Genomic DNA, 14,811 nt, shown 5'->3' with positions numbered 1-14,811 from the left:
TGAGCTATCTCAGCCCATGTTTATGTATCTGTTTAACTTTGCGGTGTGGGACTTGAACAGAGAGTCTGGCAAATGTTTAGCCAGTGCTCTACCATTCAGCTACATCCTGAGTCCGTCACTTTATTATATTGACCAGGTCATTTTCAGACGCCCGTGAGCCTGTCTCACTGGTCAAGCAGCAGTCAAATAAGAATAAAAGCTAGAGTTGCCTTTGTTGACCATGAGAGCGGTGGGTCCCCCTTTTTCCCTCCTCATTTGCAGTTCACCACTGAAACAAATTTACAAAGAAAAAAAATGCCTTCCTTTTTGGCTAAGATTTTCAAAGAAAGCATGAGCTCTGTAATACTGAGGTATTAATTTTAGTGGATTTCCTCTGAAGTAGTTTCCTTGTTAGATTTGTTTTCTTATTTATAATTTGTCTTCTCATCCAATTCAGTAGTATTTTTAACTCCTCAAAGAATGACAAAATAAATATTCCTTCTTTTTTTCATATATTACACCAATCTTTTTTGTTGTTATTGTTTTGTTTTTTGAGGTAGGGTTTCTCTGTGTAGCCCTGGTTGTCCTGGAACTCGCTCTGTCCACCAGGCTGGCCTCGAACTCACAGAGATTTGCTTGCCTCTGCCTCCTGAGTGCTGGGATTAAAGGCGTGCGCCACCACTGCCAGGCTTTACACCATTCTTCAAGTGAGAAAAGAAAAGTAGGGTCAGCAAGATGGTTCAGTGAGCAATGGCTCTTGCTATGCAAGCTTGGCAACCTGAGTTCAATTCCCAGAACCCATGTAAGGAAGGAAAAAGAAGGAAAAAGAAACCCAACTCTCCACAGTTGTCCTCTGACCTCCACGTGCTCCCTGTGGCTTGTGCCCCACTCACACTATGCACACTCACCAACAACAGGCAGAGAGGAGAAAACTGGATAAGGCTAATTGAGGCATTGGTTTTACTGACCCCAGTCAAATAGACTAATTTTTCTGCCCACTTCTCTCTAAATTCCTGTTATATCTCTTTTCTCCTTCTGAAGACAAATCAAGTAAAATGTGAAGATGTTGGTTTTCTTCAATTACAGAATTAACTACTAAACACTCATAACTTCTGAGTCCTAACACTTAACAGATCAGGCTGTGACCATCTTCCTAGTAAGTGCTTAGGAGAACAGCTCCCGACCTACTTGGAACCAGAGTATTTCGTAGTAGAATGAAGAAGGCAGTGTTCCTTTTCCGTGGTCTGAAGTGTTTGATAAACGAACCAATTGCATGCTGACTTCCGCAGGTCAGAGGTGCACATTCCTGCCGTGTCGGTACAGTTCGGTGTCATCCTAGAAGCGTACTGTCGAGGAAGCGTCGGGCACATGAAGGTGCTTTCCAAGCAGGTAGGAGCCTCTGTTTTAATTCAGTTTAACGCACAGTGATCGATAAGTTCATCAAATGCGATTTCTCTGAACACATACTCCATTGCCCTCTCAGTCACTTAACCTGATCAGTACTTTGTGGAGAAGGACTGAGTCTCATGAAGCCCAGGCTGGCCTTGAGCTCACTATTTAGTCGAGGACGAGCATGGTCAGGAGATCCTCCTGCCCCAACTTTTTGAGTGCGTGGTGCTGTGTCTTAATTTATGCTCTGCTGGGGATTGGGCTCAAAGCTTTGTGCTTGGTAGGCAAGCAGTCTGCCACGACACTTCTTCCCAGCCTTCAGCACATGATTTTAGGAAAATCTGTCATATAGGAAATTTCAGCAAGCCTAGAATTAAAGCATAAATAAATACCAAATACCACAATTAGTCAGGATTTCTCATATTTTCTATATTAATAGGATGCCTTAAATTTTAATGGTCTGTACATGTTTCATAATAGACATGATGGAGGCAGTCTTTTGACTCTGTTTTTCATGTCCCTCAGTTACTCTTTCAAATATATTTATGTTTTAAAAGTTTTTACTCTTAAGTATAGTATTTATGGCGCATATAATTCATCATGTCTTTTAGACTCAGATTATTGAGGTATAAACCCACAGGTACTATGATTTCTATAATTCAGAATCTTTGTTACCTTTTCAAGCTATATGTTCATGCCTAAAATTGTGATATGCTCTTGCAGTCTGGAGGTATTGCTGATATTACTCTAAGTTATTAAATGATTAGCCTATGTCAAGAATCATACTGTTTATACTGTTTTAAGTATGCTGTCTTATTTATTCTCCTGATAATTCACCAGTATGTATGTAAAACCCATGCTGCCTTGAACGTGTAATCCTCCTGCCTCATTCCCCTTCCCCAAATGCTGAGATTACAAGAATGTGCCACCATTTCTAGCTCCTTTGCCTTGTTAGAGAAACTTCCTTAGGCTTTTATGAGATGGCCGTGACACCTTTTGGAAAGCCCACTGGGTGTGGTAATAATAGCTAACGTTTATTCACAACATGAGATGATACCACTAACCCCTGCAATTCAGAACCCAGTGTTCATGGCCGCCATCCTTGTTTGACCATCATCACCCTCATTCCATTCACCTTCTGCATCGGGCCCTTAATTCCCACCCTGCCCTTTGTACCTCCCTCACCCTGCACAGCCTCTGATAAGTGATCTTTATCTCCAATCATATCATGTTCCTCTTTAAATCCCTACAATAATTTTTCATAACACTGAAAAACTCAGATCTTCTACCAAGGCTTATAAGGTCCCACTTGGTTCGTACTTGTTTGACCTCATCTGACCACCATCTTCCCTCACTCATTGGATCAGACCACACTGCATATTGTCTTCGTTGTCTGGAGCATTTAGTGGAACTCCTAACAAGGCATGTGTAATCAGCCTCCCCTTCCTCCTCTCCTGATCCCAAGTCCTCTTGCGTCATAGGTGAACAGTCTATTGCTAAGCTATAGCCCCATCCTCCTTTTTCCCTTTTTTTTTTTTTTTTTTTGAACTGAGGATCGAACCCAGGGCCTTGTGCTTGCTAGGCAAGCGCTCTACCACTGAGCTAAATCCCCAACACCCCTTTTTCCCTTGGGGGTGTGTGTGTGTGTGTGTGTGTGTGTGTGTGTGTGTGTGTGTGGTTGCACAGGTACAGATACTCACATAGGCTAGAAGATAGCATCAGATCCTCTAGAGCTGGAGTTACAGGTGGTTGTAAGCTGTCCAGTATGAGTTTTGGAAACTAAACTCCAGTCCTCAGTAAACATGCTTAAACATTGAGCCAACTCTTCAGGCCCAATCTCCACTCTCCCCACTCCCTTTTTCCTATTAAAAAAAAAAAAAATCTCTTTTGAGAAAGTCTCACTGAGTTGCCCAGGCTGGCCTGGAACTTTTTAGCCTCCTGAGTAAAAGTGATTACAGGCCTGTGCCACCCCGCTTGGCCATTACTTGACTGATGGTGGGTGGGGGTGCAGGCTTGCCACATGGCATATGGAAGTCAGTGGATGGCTTGTTGAAGTTGTTCTCTCCTTTCAGTCAGTCCTGGGAATTGAACTCAGATCTCTAGACTTGGCAGCAAGTGCTCTTACCTACTCAGCTATTTTGCCAGCCCACCGTGGTATTTTTGTTAACGCTACAAAGTTGTAAAATGGCATTTGTTGAAATACTTAAAAGTATTTTTTGACTTATGGCCTTTTAGGATACTATTCCAGGAAATGAATATCAACACGCTTATCAATGGGACATAGCAGTTACCAACTGTACAACATGGAAGGAATTCTGATTTGAAATAGTTCAGATAGACCAGTGTTCATCTGGTTTCCTTGTTGCCAATGTTTGTACAGCTCCTGAAACTGTTGAAAAATGGAGTGTCTGTGGTTTTGACAGATGGCTAACTTGGCAAGCACCAGCCATCTTGATTTTATCAGCAAGCTACATAGAACCATCTTCATTTTCTATATGAGCAAGGTTTCAGCCTAGCTTTGGAAACTACATAATAGTTTCCTGCATGTAGGAAACTATATCCACACCCATACATAGTCTTAATGGTTTTCTTGCATGGAAGTTCAAAGTTTTAAAATAAAAACATGATACAAAATGAATTCCCTGATAATGAAATTTCAAACCAGTGTGCATTATGTTTGCCTCATATATTTTATGTTTTTTAAAATATGGAACGCTTCATGAATTTGCATGTCATCCTTGCGCGGGAGCCATGCTGATCTCCTCTGTATCGTTCCAATTTTAGTCTATGTGCTGCCGAAGTGAGCACCCTCATGTATTTTATGTTTGTCTTTATATATGTTTGTTATCATTTGTTGTTTCTAGTTTTTTTTTTTTTTTTTTTGGTTTTTCGAGACAGGGTTTCTCTGTGTAGCTTTGCGCCTTTCCTGGAACTCGCTTTGGAGACCAGGCTGGCCTCGAACTCACAGAGATCCGCCTGGCTCTGCCTCCCGAGTGCTGGGATTAAAGGCGTGCGCCACCACCGCCCGGCTCTTGTTGTTTCTAGTTTTAATGACATCCGAAATGTTCCTTCAGGTATATGATTGCCTATGGTTATTGTGTTCTCATGAATTTTATATAATATAATATGAATGGACCCTCAGTTATTAAGTAATAACAGGAACTTCTGTGGGGAGAATGAGACAGGGTCTCTATAATTGCCCTGTCTGGCTAGGAACTTGCTATATAAACCAGATTAGTGTCAAACTTATGGCTGTTCTCCTGCCTCTGCTTCCTGATCATAGGTGTTCACGGTCAGAACTGGCTAAAGTGGGTGTTTGTTTCCTTTTTTGACTGAGACAAGGTCTCACTGTAGCCCTAGCTGTCTTGAAACTCCCTATGTAGACCAGTCTGGCCTTGAACTCACAGAGGTCCCTCACTGCCTCACCACCACATACACAGTAATTGGAGGCATGCACTACCATGCTTGGCTAAAGTGGCTTTTACAAATAATGATTTTGCTCTAGTTGGCTATTGCTACACTACAAGTACAAGGTGTTTTTTTTTTTTTTTTTGGCTTAAGTTTTGATAGCCAGGGTTATCCCAGATTCTAGGGCTAGGCAGATGACTCAGTGGTTAAGAGTACTTGTTCTTGTAGAGAACCCAGGTTCAGTTCCCAGCACCCATGTCAGGTGGCTCACAACCACCTGTAATTCCAGTTCCAGGGGATCTGGCACCCTCTTCTGGCCTCTGTGGGCACCTCCATACACATGGTACACATCTGTATACTCAGGCACATGCACATATACACACTTAATAAAAATAAAACAAATCTTAAAAATAAAATCATTTTTTGTGTATATGGTGGGGAGACAGAGTTTCTCTGTGTGGCCCTGGCTGTCATGGAACTCACTTTGTAGACCAGGCTGGCTTCAAACTCAGAGATCCACCTGTGTCTGCCCCCACCTCAACCTCCAAGTGCTAGGATTAAAGGTGTGTACCACTGCCGGGGCGATGGTGGCGCACGCCTTTAATCCCAGCACTTGGGAGGGAGAGCCAGGCGGATCTCTGTGAGTTGGAGGCCAGCCTGGGCTACCAAGTGAGTCCCAGGAAAGGCGCAAAGCTACACAGAGAAACCCTGTCTCGAAAAACCAAAAAAAAAAAAAAAAAGGTGTGTACCACTGTACCCAGCTTCAAAGCAAGCAGTTTCATCTTGGATAACAAATACCTTGAATCATAATCTGTTCTTGTTGTCTTGGCAGTGGAAAGAAAACAGGCCGAGATTCCAGACACATGATGATAGTTATTACCAGACACAGTAGCACATACCTATAATTCCAGCCCTAGAGAGGCTGACCAGCCTGGGCTACATAAAAGGCTGTGTCTAGAACAAAAGAGACAAGGACATACATGGAAGTAGGTGCTAAGGTTTCAATACCGGGAACAGGGGTTACTTCTGTACAGATTGCCTGTCATGTGGTGTAGACCGGATGGAGCGGTTCAAATTGATTTGAGGAGGTGTTTCAGATTCCATTACTTGGTGAACTGTAGAGTTGAATACAGTTTCACACCTGTCTGAAGATACCCAGTCTATGCCTGGTTACTGCTGTCAAATTTCTAAAATATCATTAATAAAGGACTTAAAAGTGGTACCTTGACCGGTAAATGATAGAAACATACTGTGTGTAAAACCCTTCTTAAATGCAGGGTTTTTAACTTCAGCTGTATGTGTGTTTGGTTAGAGCTACTGATAAATGTAACTGTATGATATATTATTTTTAACCATGAATGAATTTTGGGATGGGGAACCTTATTTTTCAGGTTGAAGCACTCAATAAGTTAAAAACTTTAAATAGCTTAATTAAATTGAATGCAATGAAGCTCAACAGGGCTAAAGGAAAGGAGGCTATGCATACTTGCTTAAAGCAGAATGCTTACCGGGAGGCCCTCTCCGACCTGCAGTCACCTCTGAATCCATGTGTCATCCTCTCAGAACTCTAGTAAGTGGCTGTCTCTGCTCTGCACAGTGGGTAGCCTGTGACCATAGCAATGCAGAAAAGATTTCTGAGTCACCATGTTGGGGAACTGGTGGTGCTGGCTATTAGCCCAAGGAGGTCAAATGTAATAAGGAAGGAAAATGTTAAGAGTCTGCAGAGACTGTGTCTATACTCATTTGGCTCTAGAGCTCTTAGCTAGGTTTATTTGTGGGGTTAGTAATATTGCAAATTAATTTCTTTCAATTATATATAATTTTAGTTGTATATAAGAACATATATAAGCTAGCTTTTATAAAAGATTTTATTATATTTAATTATGGGGGGGCAGGGGTCTTGTGCACAGGAATGCAATGTTCACAGTGGCCAGAGGCATCAGATCCCCTGGAGCTTGAGTTAAAGGGTATTGTAAGCTGCCTGACTTGGGTGCTGGGATCTGAACTTGGGTCCTCTCCAAGGGTAATATGTACTCTTAACCACTGAGCCATCTCTCCAGCCCAAGTTAGTTTTGATACAGGGTCTTATGTAGCCTAGGCTAGCTTCAAACTCTTTATGTAGCCCAGGCTGGCTTTGAACACATAATCCTCCTGCTTGCTGAGTGCAGGTAGTACAGGCATGTGCCACCATTCCTGGCTATATTATCAATTTTTAAGAATTGAAAATCCTGTATGAGCAAAATGTTGGAAACCATGACACATTATTTGCTGACTTCCTACTTAAAAATGAGATTTAAATGAATCTCTAAACTATTTCCAATCTTTTCATTCATACAGAAGTGGAATATTATAATTTTTGTTAACAGTATTCAGAATTGATCCCTCATTGTGAAATCAAAATATCAGGGCTTGAGATGTGACTCAACATTTAAGAGCCCTCGCTGCTCTTGCAGAGGACCAGGGTTTGGTTCCCATCACTCATGTCAGATGACTCACAATAGCACGTAACTCCAGCTCCAGGGGACCTGATACCCTCTCTATTCTAGCCTCTGCAGTACCCAAATACATGTACACACACACACACACACACACACACACACACACACACACACACACACACAAGAAGTGTCCTTAAAAATCAAGAGTTATTTGTAATCCTAATTTTAATACAGTAATGTATTCTAATCTTTTGCTCACTAAATATAAAAAGTTAAGGAAGTATAAAAAAAGAAGGAGAAATTTCAAGTGGAGGTAATAAAAGGTCAGATCCTAGGTTTCTGCTTCATCCATTGGCATTAGTATATGCCAACCAGAGCTGTCCTCAGGGTTCCTTTTCTACTCAGAGAAAATTCTTTATGACTTCCGTAGATTCTGAAAGAAATAGGTGAGGGGCTTGCAAGCCTGATGTTTGAGGGCACTTTTAGTCTTACACATTGTTTTGCTGAAGTGGTTGATTTCCCCCTTGCTGATTTCAGTGTTGAAAAGTGCAAATACATGGACTCCAAGATGAAGCCCTTGTGGCTGGTCTACAGCAACAGAGGTTTTGGAGAGGACTCGGTTGGAGTGATCTTTAAAAATGGCGATGGTAAGTTCTGGAATTTTCACATCATATTGGAAAGGTGTGTGTTTCAGTGTGATAGCAGCCAAGAGGCCACTGCCAGTGCTCATAAGGTCAGCTCAGCATCCCCTAGGACCCCTCCTTTCTTCCTGAGAAATCGCTTCTACAGTTTACTTAGTTACCTAATAAGCCTTCCTATTTTGCCCTATGAAATACAAATATTAAATCTTTTGATTAAAAGCTTGCAAAGGTAAGGATATCTCAGTGTATATTCATGCATCCTGTTCCAGTGACAGCAATTTTGATATCATTGCCAGAGTTCGTGTTTGGATTGAGCTGATGACCCAGACTTTATAAAGAAATGCCTTTGAAGTAATTGCACCAGCCAAAGGCAGTCATGGCTTATAAGCTCTGTGGCCACAAGCAAGCCCTCCAACTGATTAGCTCTAGGGTCTTGAAGGTTTAACATCTCTGTACCGGAGTCCTTAAAGGGATTTGCAATAAATAACTTATTATATGTGCTTGCAACTTCTTAATTGAACTTCTTTAGAGTGGGTCATGTTGCTTGAGATAGTGTCTCACTCTGTAGCAAAGGCTGACCTCAAACCTGTGATGCTGACTCAGCCCCCCCACCCCAGTGTTGGGATTACACGAATGTGCCAGCATACCCAGCCCTCATGATGTATTGCTAAATATTTTTCTCCACTGACCATACAGATAGTATACCATTATTACTTTGACATTATTTTGTTTGAAAGTACTCTTTGGGAGCTGGAGAGATGGCTCAGTAGTTAAGAGCACTGGCTGCTCTTCCAGAGGTCCTGAGTTCAATTCCCAGCAACCACATGGTAGTTCACAACCATCTGTAGTGAGATCTGGTGCCCTCTTCTGGCATGCAGGCAGAATACTGCACACATAATAAATAAATAAATAAACAAACAAACAAATAAATAGAAAAAAAGAAAGTACTCTTTGGGAAGTGGGGGGAAGAGGACAGACAATTTTATGTAAGCCATGTTGGCCTTGAACTTATATAGCCAAGAATGAACTCTGATGCCCCTACCTTCCCCACCTCCAAGTACTGGGATTACAGTTGCATGCCATCATGTCAGGCTGTTTAACTTTTATTACTTATTATTTTGGCCCAAGATCACACTATATAGCCAAGGCTGGCTTCAAGTTTGCAATTTTCAAGCTTCATGAGTGTTGAGACTAGAAGCATTCATGGACATGATGATAAATAAATTCAACTACTAACAGTTTGCTGGGTTCCTAATGCACTGAGTTGTGTGATTCCCTAAGAATTTTCTGTGTAGCCTTAAAGGTGGAAAAAGTTAACAAATGCTGCAGTATGTGTAGAAATGTACTTTCACAGTATCCTGTGGTTGGTACAATAGTTCATATATGGGAAGCAGTTGAAAACTTGATTTCTGAAACCATACAGGGAACTGCTCATCACTGAGCCTGTTAGATACAGTGAACATGGGCAAGATTAAGTTGGAAGAAAAAGTACAGTGCTTGGTAATGGGTTTAGTGAATCTGACTGAATGCCTAATGTTGAGTTAACAAGTGTGTGTGGGGGGGGTGTGCACAAGATAACAAGTGCATGTAACTTAGCAGGCATTTCCCTTAGATTTACGGCAGGACATGCTGACTCTGCAGATGCTCCGACTGATGGATCTGCTCTGGAAAGAGGCTGGTTTGGACCTTCGGTGAGTGCTCCAGTGCATTTGCTTATTTTGTGGTGTTTTCCTCCTGTTGAGTCCTTCCCTTCACTTTTAATTATTGTTCATAATAACAGTTAGTACGGTCTTTAACAATGTGCTTTCTAATCATTGCCTTGCTTGAACCTCATCATACTTAAAACTACATGTGCTTGAGATTCCAGAGAAGGGTAGATTTGGACATTAATATGACTTCGACAAACATCTAGAATCATGTGCCAGGCTGCAATTTCAAGCTTGGTGGCTTTCATTTTGAGACAGAGTGTATCCTGAAGGTTTCTCTGATCCTGCGTGGCCCTGCAGTCAGGATGAATATCTCCCGCAGCTGCTTATAAAATAATCACTCAGAGGCTTAATATTATTTACAAACTTATGGCCATGGCCTAATGGCTCAGGCTTCTTGCTAGCTAGCTCTTATAACTTAACTCATTTCTATTAATCTGTAAGTTGCCACGTGGCGGTGGCTTACTGGTGTTTTCACATCTTACTTCTCCTGGTGGTGCTGGCGTCTCCTGACTCCGCCCTTCCTCTTCCCAGCATTCTCCTAGTCTGCGCGCCCCGCCTATACTTCCTGCCTGGCTACTGGCCAGTCAGCATTTTATTTATCAACTAATCAGAGCAATACATATTCACAGCATACAGAACGACATCCCACAGCAACATGGTCCATTACATAGCCCAGGGTGGTATGGAACGTGCTCTATAGGCACGATGGACTCGAATTTGTTATCCTGCCTCAGCGCCAAGTGCTGGGATTCCAGCCACGTGTCTTTGCACCCTTTGCACCCTGTTGAATTCTTGTAAGAGGATTGGAAATCGTTGCTGTATATTGACTAACAAAAGCACTTCGTTAGCTTCATGTAGATCATTTCTTGGAAACCTCACAGCTCCATAAGGTTGTGTTACTCTTTTTTAACATGTGAGTGACTTCAAAACAAAGGTTAAAAAATATTAAACAGTGCCCATTTCAAATCCAGGATTGTCAAGACTCCACATTGATGTCTTTCTCTTATATTACTGTCCTATCAAAGTGAGAAAACCTTGTGTGGGAAGACACGTCCAGTAACCCTTTGTTTGCCAAAATATGATGGCACTCAAAATACCTGATTGTCTACTCTGTGTTTTTTAAACATTTGTGTCTCGGCACACATGCACATGGGTTCACCATGGGGACACATGTGGAGGTCAGAGGACAGCTTTTGAGAGTTGACTTTTTCTTCTGTGGAGCCTAGGGATCAAGTTGACTGACTTTTTCTTCTGTGGGTCCTAGGGATCAAGTTGACTGACTTTTTCTTCTGTGGAGCCTAGGGATCAAGTTGACTTTCTCTTCTGTGGGTCCTAGGGATCAAGTTGACTTTTTCTTCTGTGGGTCCTAGGGATCAAGCCTCAGGTGTGGCAGCCAGCACTTTCCTCCACTGGATTATCTCGTCTGCCACCTTGTTTGTATTTTAAAGGAAGTCTTTGTTTCTAGATCTTTCTAGAATATACTTTTCTAGTTCTACTAAGTTAGAACAATCTAGTGTGATTTTTTTTCCCTTTCATGGGACTGTAACTATGATTGCAGTAAGAGATCTGTGTTTTTTCCCTTTTATTGAAAATAGGTTTTTTCCCTTCACACAATACATCCTGATTACAGTTTCTTCTCTCTCTACTCTTAGTTCCTCCCATCCAGAGCCACCCCCTTTTTAATATATCATTAGAAAACAAGTAGACTTCTAAGGGATAATAGTAAAATAAAATATAATAAGATAAAAGAAAAACATCAGAATTGGGCAAAACAGACAAACAGAAGGAAAAGACCCACAAGAGAAGGTACAAGAAACAGACCCACTTGTTCTCACACTCAGGAATTCCATTAAAAACACTAAACTGGAAGCCATAATATATACATAAAGGATGTGGGGTAAAAAGAAAAAAAAACATAAAAATAAAAAAATAATAAGATAAAATTAAAGCTAGGAAGTGGTGGCACACACCTTTAATCCCAGCAATCAGAAAGCAGAGGCAGGCAGGTCTCTGAGTTTGAGACCAGCCTGGTCTGCAGAGTGATTTCTAGGACAGCCAGGGCTACACAGGGAAACCCTGTCTCGAAAAACAAAAAACAAACAAAAGATAAAATTTAAAAGAGGAAAAGCCCTGCCATGACATTATGATACCGTTGAGTTCATTTTCTGTTGGCCATCTACTGCTGGCCATGCAGCCTACCCTTAAGAGTAGTTTGTTTCCCCAATGAGACTCCCTTGGAAGAAACTACATTTTCATTTGCAAGTGGTTATTAATTGAAGATTGCTTCTGGATTAGGGATGGGAGCATGTGCCCACTTCTTTCAGCTCTAGCACCCTATCTCAAAATTCACCCAAAAAGGACCCAATGGTCACTGTTTGTGGTATAGTTTTCCTTTAACTTAGGAATTTCTGACTAACTACTTAAAAACACTGTTATGTATGAGTGGTGGCTTTTTTGTCCCCCCTTAACCACTCATAAGGAATACATCACAGAGAGAGGGTTGACTATGTTGCTTTTGTGTTGTGACCAGATCCTACCAAGAAGCAATGTAGGGCCCGTGAGACATGTCAGTGGGTAGAGAGCCTGTTGAGGCACAAGCTCGGGGGGGCCGAGCTCCCTGATGGAAGGAGAGACACTGAAGCATGCGTCACACACACCCCAGAAGATGCTGACTGAAACAGCTTGCAGGAAGAAGGCTTTGTTCTGGGCTCATGGTCGAGAAGCTGTCATTCTGCCATTGTGGGGAACTCACTGGGGCAAGACCAGCTCCTGGCCTTGGAAGCCAGAGGCTCTTATTCATTTCTCTGCAGATGAGAATGTGAGAACAAAGGAGTGGCAGCATTTGGCTGGCTTTCTTCTTTTTCTTTTTTGTTCTGTCCTGGACCACAGTGAGTGGGATGGTCTCCCACATGCAGGGCACATCCTCCCTGTCAGTGAATCCTCTCTGGCAACACCACCTCCCCAAACCCCCCACCCCAACACACCAAACATATGCCTTACTAATTCCATAGTTATTTCTTCATTCAGACCAGTCAACAGTCATTATTAACCATTGCAGTAAATGTACCTGCTTGAGAAACATGAGCTCAGTAAGTAGGACATGGACTACCTAATCTGGTAAATAAACTCTTAATGGCACACAGTCCTTTCTTTACATAATTGTCAGTGGTTGCTTGTATTTCTCAACAGTAGAGTTACCCTGAAGTGCTTAGAAATACCCTCTAGCCCACCCTAAAAGTTTACTGATTTCTCCTCTGTAAAAGAAACTACAGGAAAATGACTATTATTGGATCCTGTATTAGTTACTTATTGGTGTGATAAAAACACCATGACAAAGGCAATTTATAAAAGAAAGCATTTAATTGGGCGTACAGTTTCAGAGGTTAGGAGTCTATGACTGTGGAGCTAAGGCATGGTGGCAGGAACAGCGGAGAGCTCTCACCTGAAACAGTAAGCAGGAAGCAGAGGGAACACTACCTAGGAATGGCAGGAGTCTTTGGAAACCTCAGAGCCCACCCCCCATTGATACACCTCCTCCAACAAGGGCACACCTCCTACCCTTCCCAAACAATTCCACCAAATGGAGACCAAGCCTTCAAGAGTGAGCCTGTGGAGTCCACTCTCATTCAAACCACCATGGAGCCTATAACAAAAGAAACTTCAAACTCTGGCCTGGTGACTCCTTTGTTCTTTCTGACGTTATCAAAGATACTGGGCAATCCTTTGCTAGTCGCAGATGTGGCCGTCGGATGGGCCTCTCTGAGTTACAGAGCCTCAGCTGAAGACTGGCTGCTTAGTGCTGCTTCCTTAGAGGCAGCCGTGTGTGGAGTGCTGGATGTGTGCTCAGTTCCTGTGCAGCAGGAAACATGGAGTGTCCAGGGGGATGGTATCGGCATTTTGTCCTCTGACCCCATTTTTTTTAAGTATAGGGCTTTGAGTTCTTTCAGACTCCTATCTATATCTTTCTCTCCAAACCTTCTCTGCCGTTTCTATAAATATCTGTGCTCCAGTGTGCCTGTTGTGTTTGTTTTCCTTTTGAGCAGTGTTCAGGTTAAAGTGGGTCATGCAGCATGCACTCTTCAGTCAGTCTCAGATATTTGGGTTCCTCCTCTATGTTACTATTTTAGTAGCAATGCCGTGCACCAGTGCCGTGCAACAACACTGTGCTTCCGTTAACAGAAATCCTTAGGTTCATTTACATTTTCTCGGATGTCTCATGATACTTGGGTGTCCTTTATGTCAAAAGCAGAACATTTATAAGGCATAAACATGTTGAGACACCATGTCTTTGGCTGAACAATTAGAAGTCAGTTAGCTTTTCCTGTCAACTGAAAAGCTGTCAATCTCCAATCTGTCTGACATTTAGAAGACTTGACAGTCCTCTGTGTTCCCTGGCCCTGTGCTACATTCCAAAGTAAAAATTGAGGAGTTGTCTTCACTTATACATCTGAGTTTCACTGATGGAATTTTTTGAGGCAGGCAAGGGGAACAGGAACTCTCTATTATGTAACTCTGGCTGTCCTGGAACTTGCTCTGTAGCCCAGGCTGGCCTCAAACTCACAGAGGTCCCTGCCTCTGCCTCCCGAGTGCTGGGATTAAAGGTGTGCGCCACTAGGCCTGACTGTACTGATAGAATTTTCTTGCTTGTGAGAGACTGTGCAGAAGTTGTGTGTAAGACATTCAGCGCTGTTGGCACTGGAAGGGTCAGGGTGAAGGAAGCAGGTGTGAGTTAGTGCAAACACGAGGTAAGGAGGGTTTGCACTCTCCTGAGGCACTACCCTGACATGGATCAGTGTGGTGAAGGAGGGAGAAAGGGACCCTTTCTCCCTCCTGTGCAGTGTGTCTCATTCTAAAATCCTGTTTTCCCACGAAGGTAACATTGTCCTCAGGTCAGAGAGTGTGAGAAAGGAAGGTGAACGTTAGAAGTCTTGTCATGTCCTTTATAAAGACTAGACACTCAGGGCAAAGGAGGCCTCGGTGCGATGATTAGGGAGGCTTCCAGGAGTTTGTCCCCAGCATGACTCTGTCAAACTGTCTTTCGGATGAGGATGTTTTTTCCTTCCCATTGTGAATGTTCCATCCTTAAGTCACTGATTGCTTTCATCATGGCTTGCTTTGAAGAGGAAGTTGTTGGACTTGTGCCCAGTTTGGGCTGTAAGTGGGATGCGAGGGGGTGCAGGAAAGCAAGAGGGTGCACTTTAACCCAGCAGTGTTTGCTTTACGTGGGTTGTGTCGCAACAGGCTGCC

The 14,811-nt window shown here is 42.6% G+C and overlaps 1 protein-coding gene and 1 non-coding gene across 3 annotated transcripts in view; one reads left to right on the top strand and one right to left on the bottom strand.

Annotated features, from left to right (window-relative positions):
• Positions 1 to 14,811, top strand: part of Pik3cb (phosphatidylinositol-4,5-bisphosphate 3-kinase catalytic subunit beta) — a 111,765-nt gene that overhangs the window by 86,985 nt on the left and 9,969 nt on the right. For both annotated transcript variants that reach the window (XM_052717837.1, XM_052717829.1), the window contains 4 exons: positions 1,269 to 1,368; positions 6,168 to 6,346; positions 7,752 to 7,861; positions 9,468 to 9,546. In XM_052717837.1, coding sequence (XP_052573797.1) covers positions 1,269 to 1,368; positions 6,168 to 6,346; positions 7,752 to 7,861; positions 9,468 to 9,546 — 468 coding nt within the window. The remainder of the gene's footprint in view (positions 1 to 1,268; positions 1,369 to 6,167; positions 6,347 to 7,751; positions 7,862 to 9,467; positions 9,547 to 14,811) is intronic.
• Positions 4,070 to 4,176, bottom strand: LOC128106144 (U6 spliceosomal RNA). The gene has a single exon (XR_008216609.1). It is a non-coding gene; the product is annotated as a U6 spliceosomal RNA (small nuclear RNA).

The sequence above is a fragment of the Peromyscus californicus genome, unplaced genomic scaffold, assembly GCF_007827085.1.
Source record: "Peromyscus californicus insignis strain IS unplaced genomic scaffold, ASM782708v3 Scaffold_11__1_contigs__length_118956290, whole genome shotgun sequence".
NCBI classification, from domain to species: Eukaryota; Metazoa; Chordata; class Mammalia; order Rodentia; family Cricetidae; genus Peromyscus; species Peromyscus californicus.
Note: the sequence above shows the minus strand (reverse complement) of the source record. Positions and strands in the feature narration are given on the sequence as shown.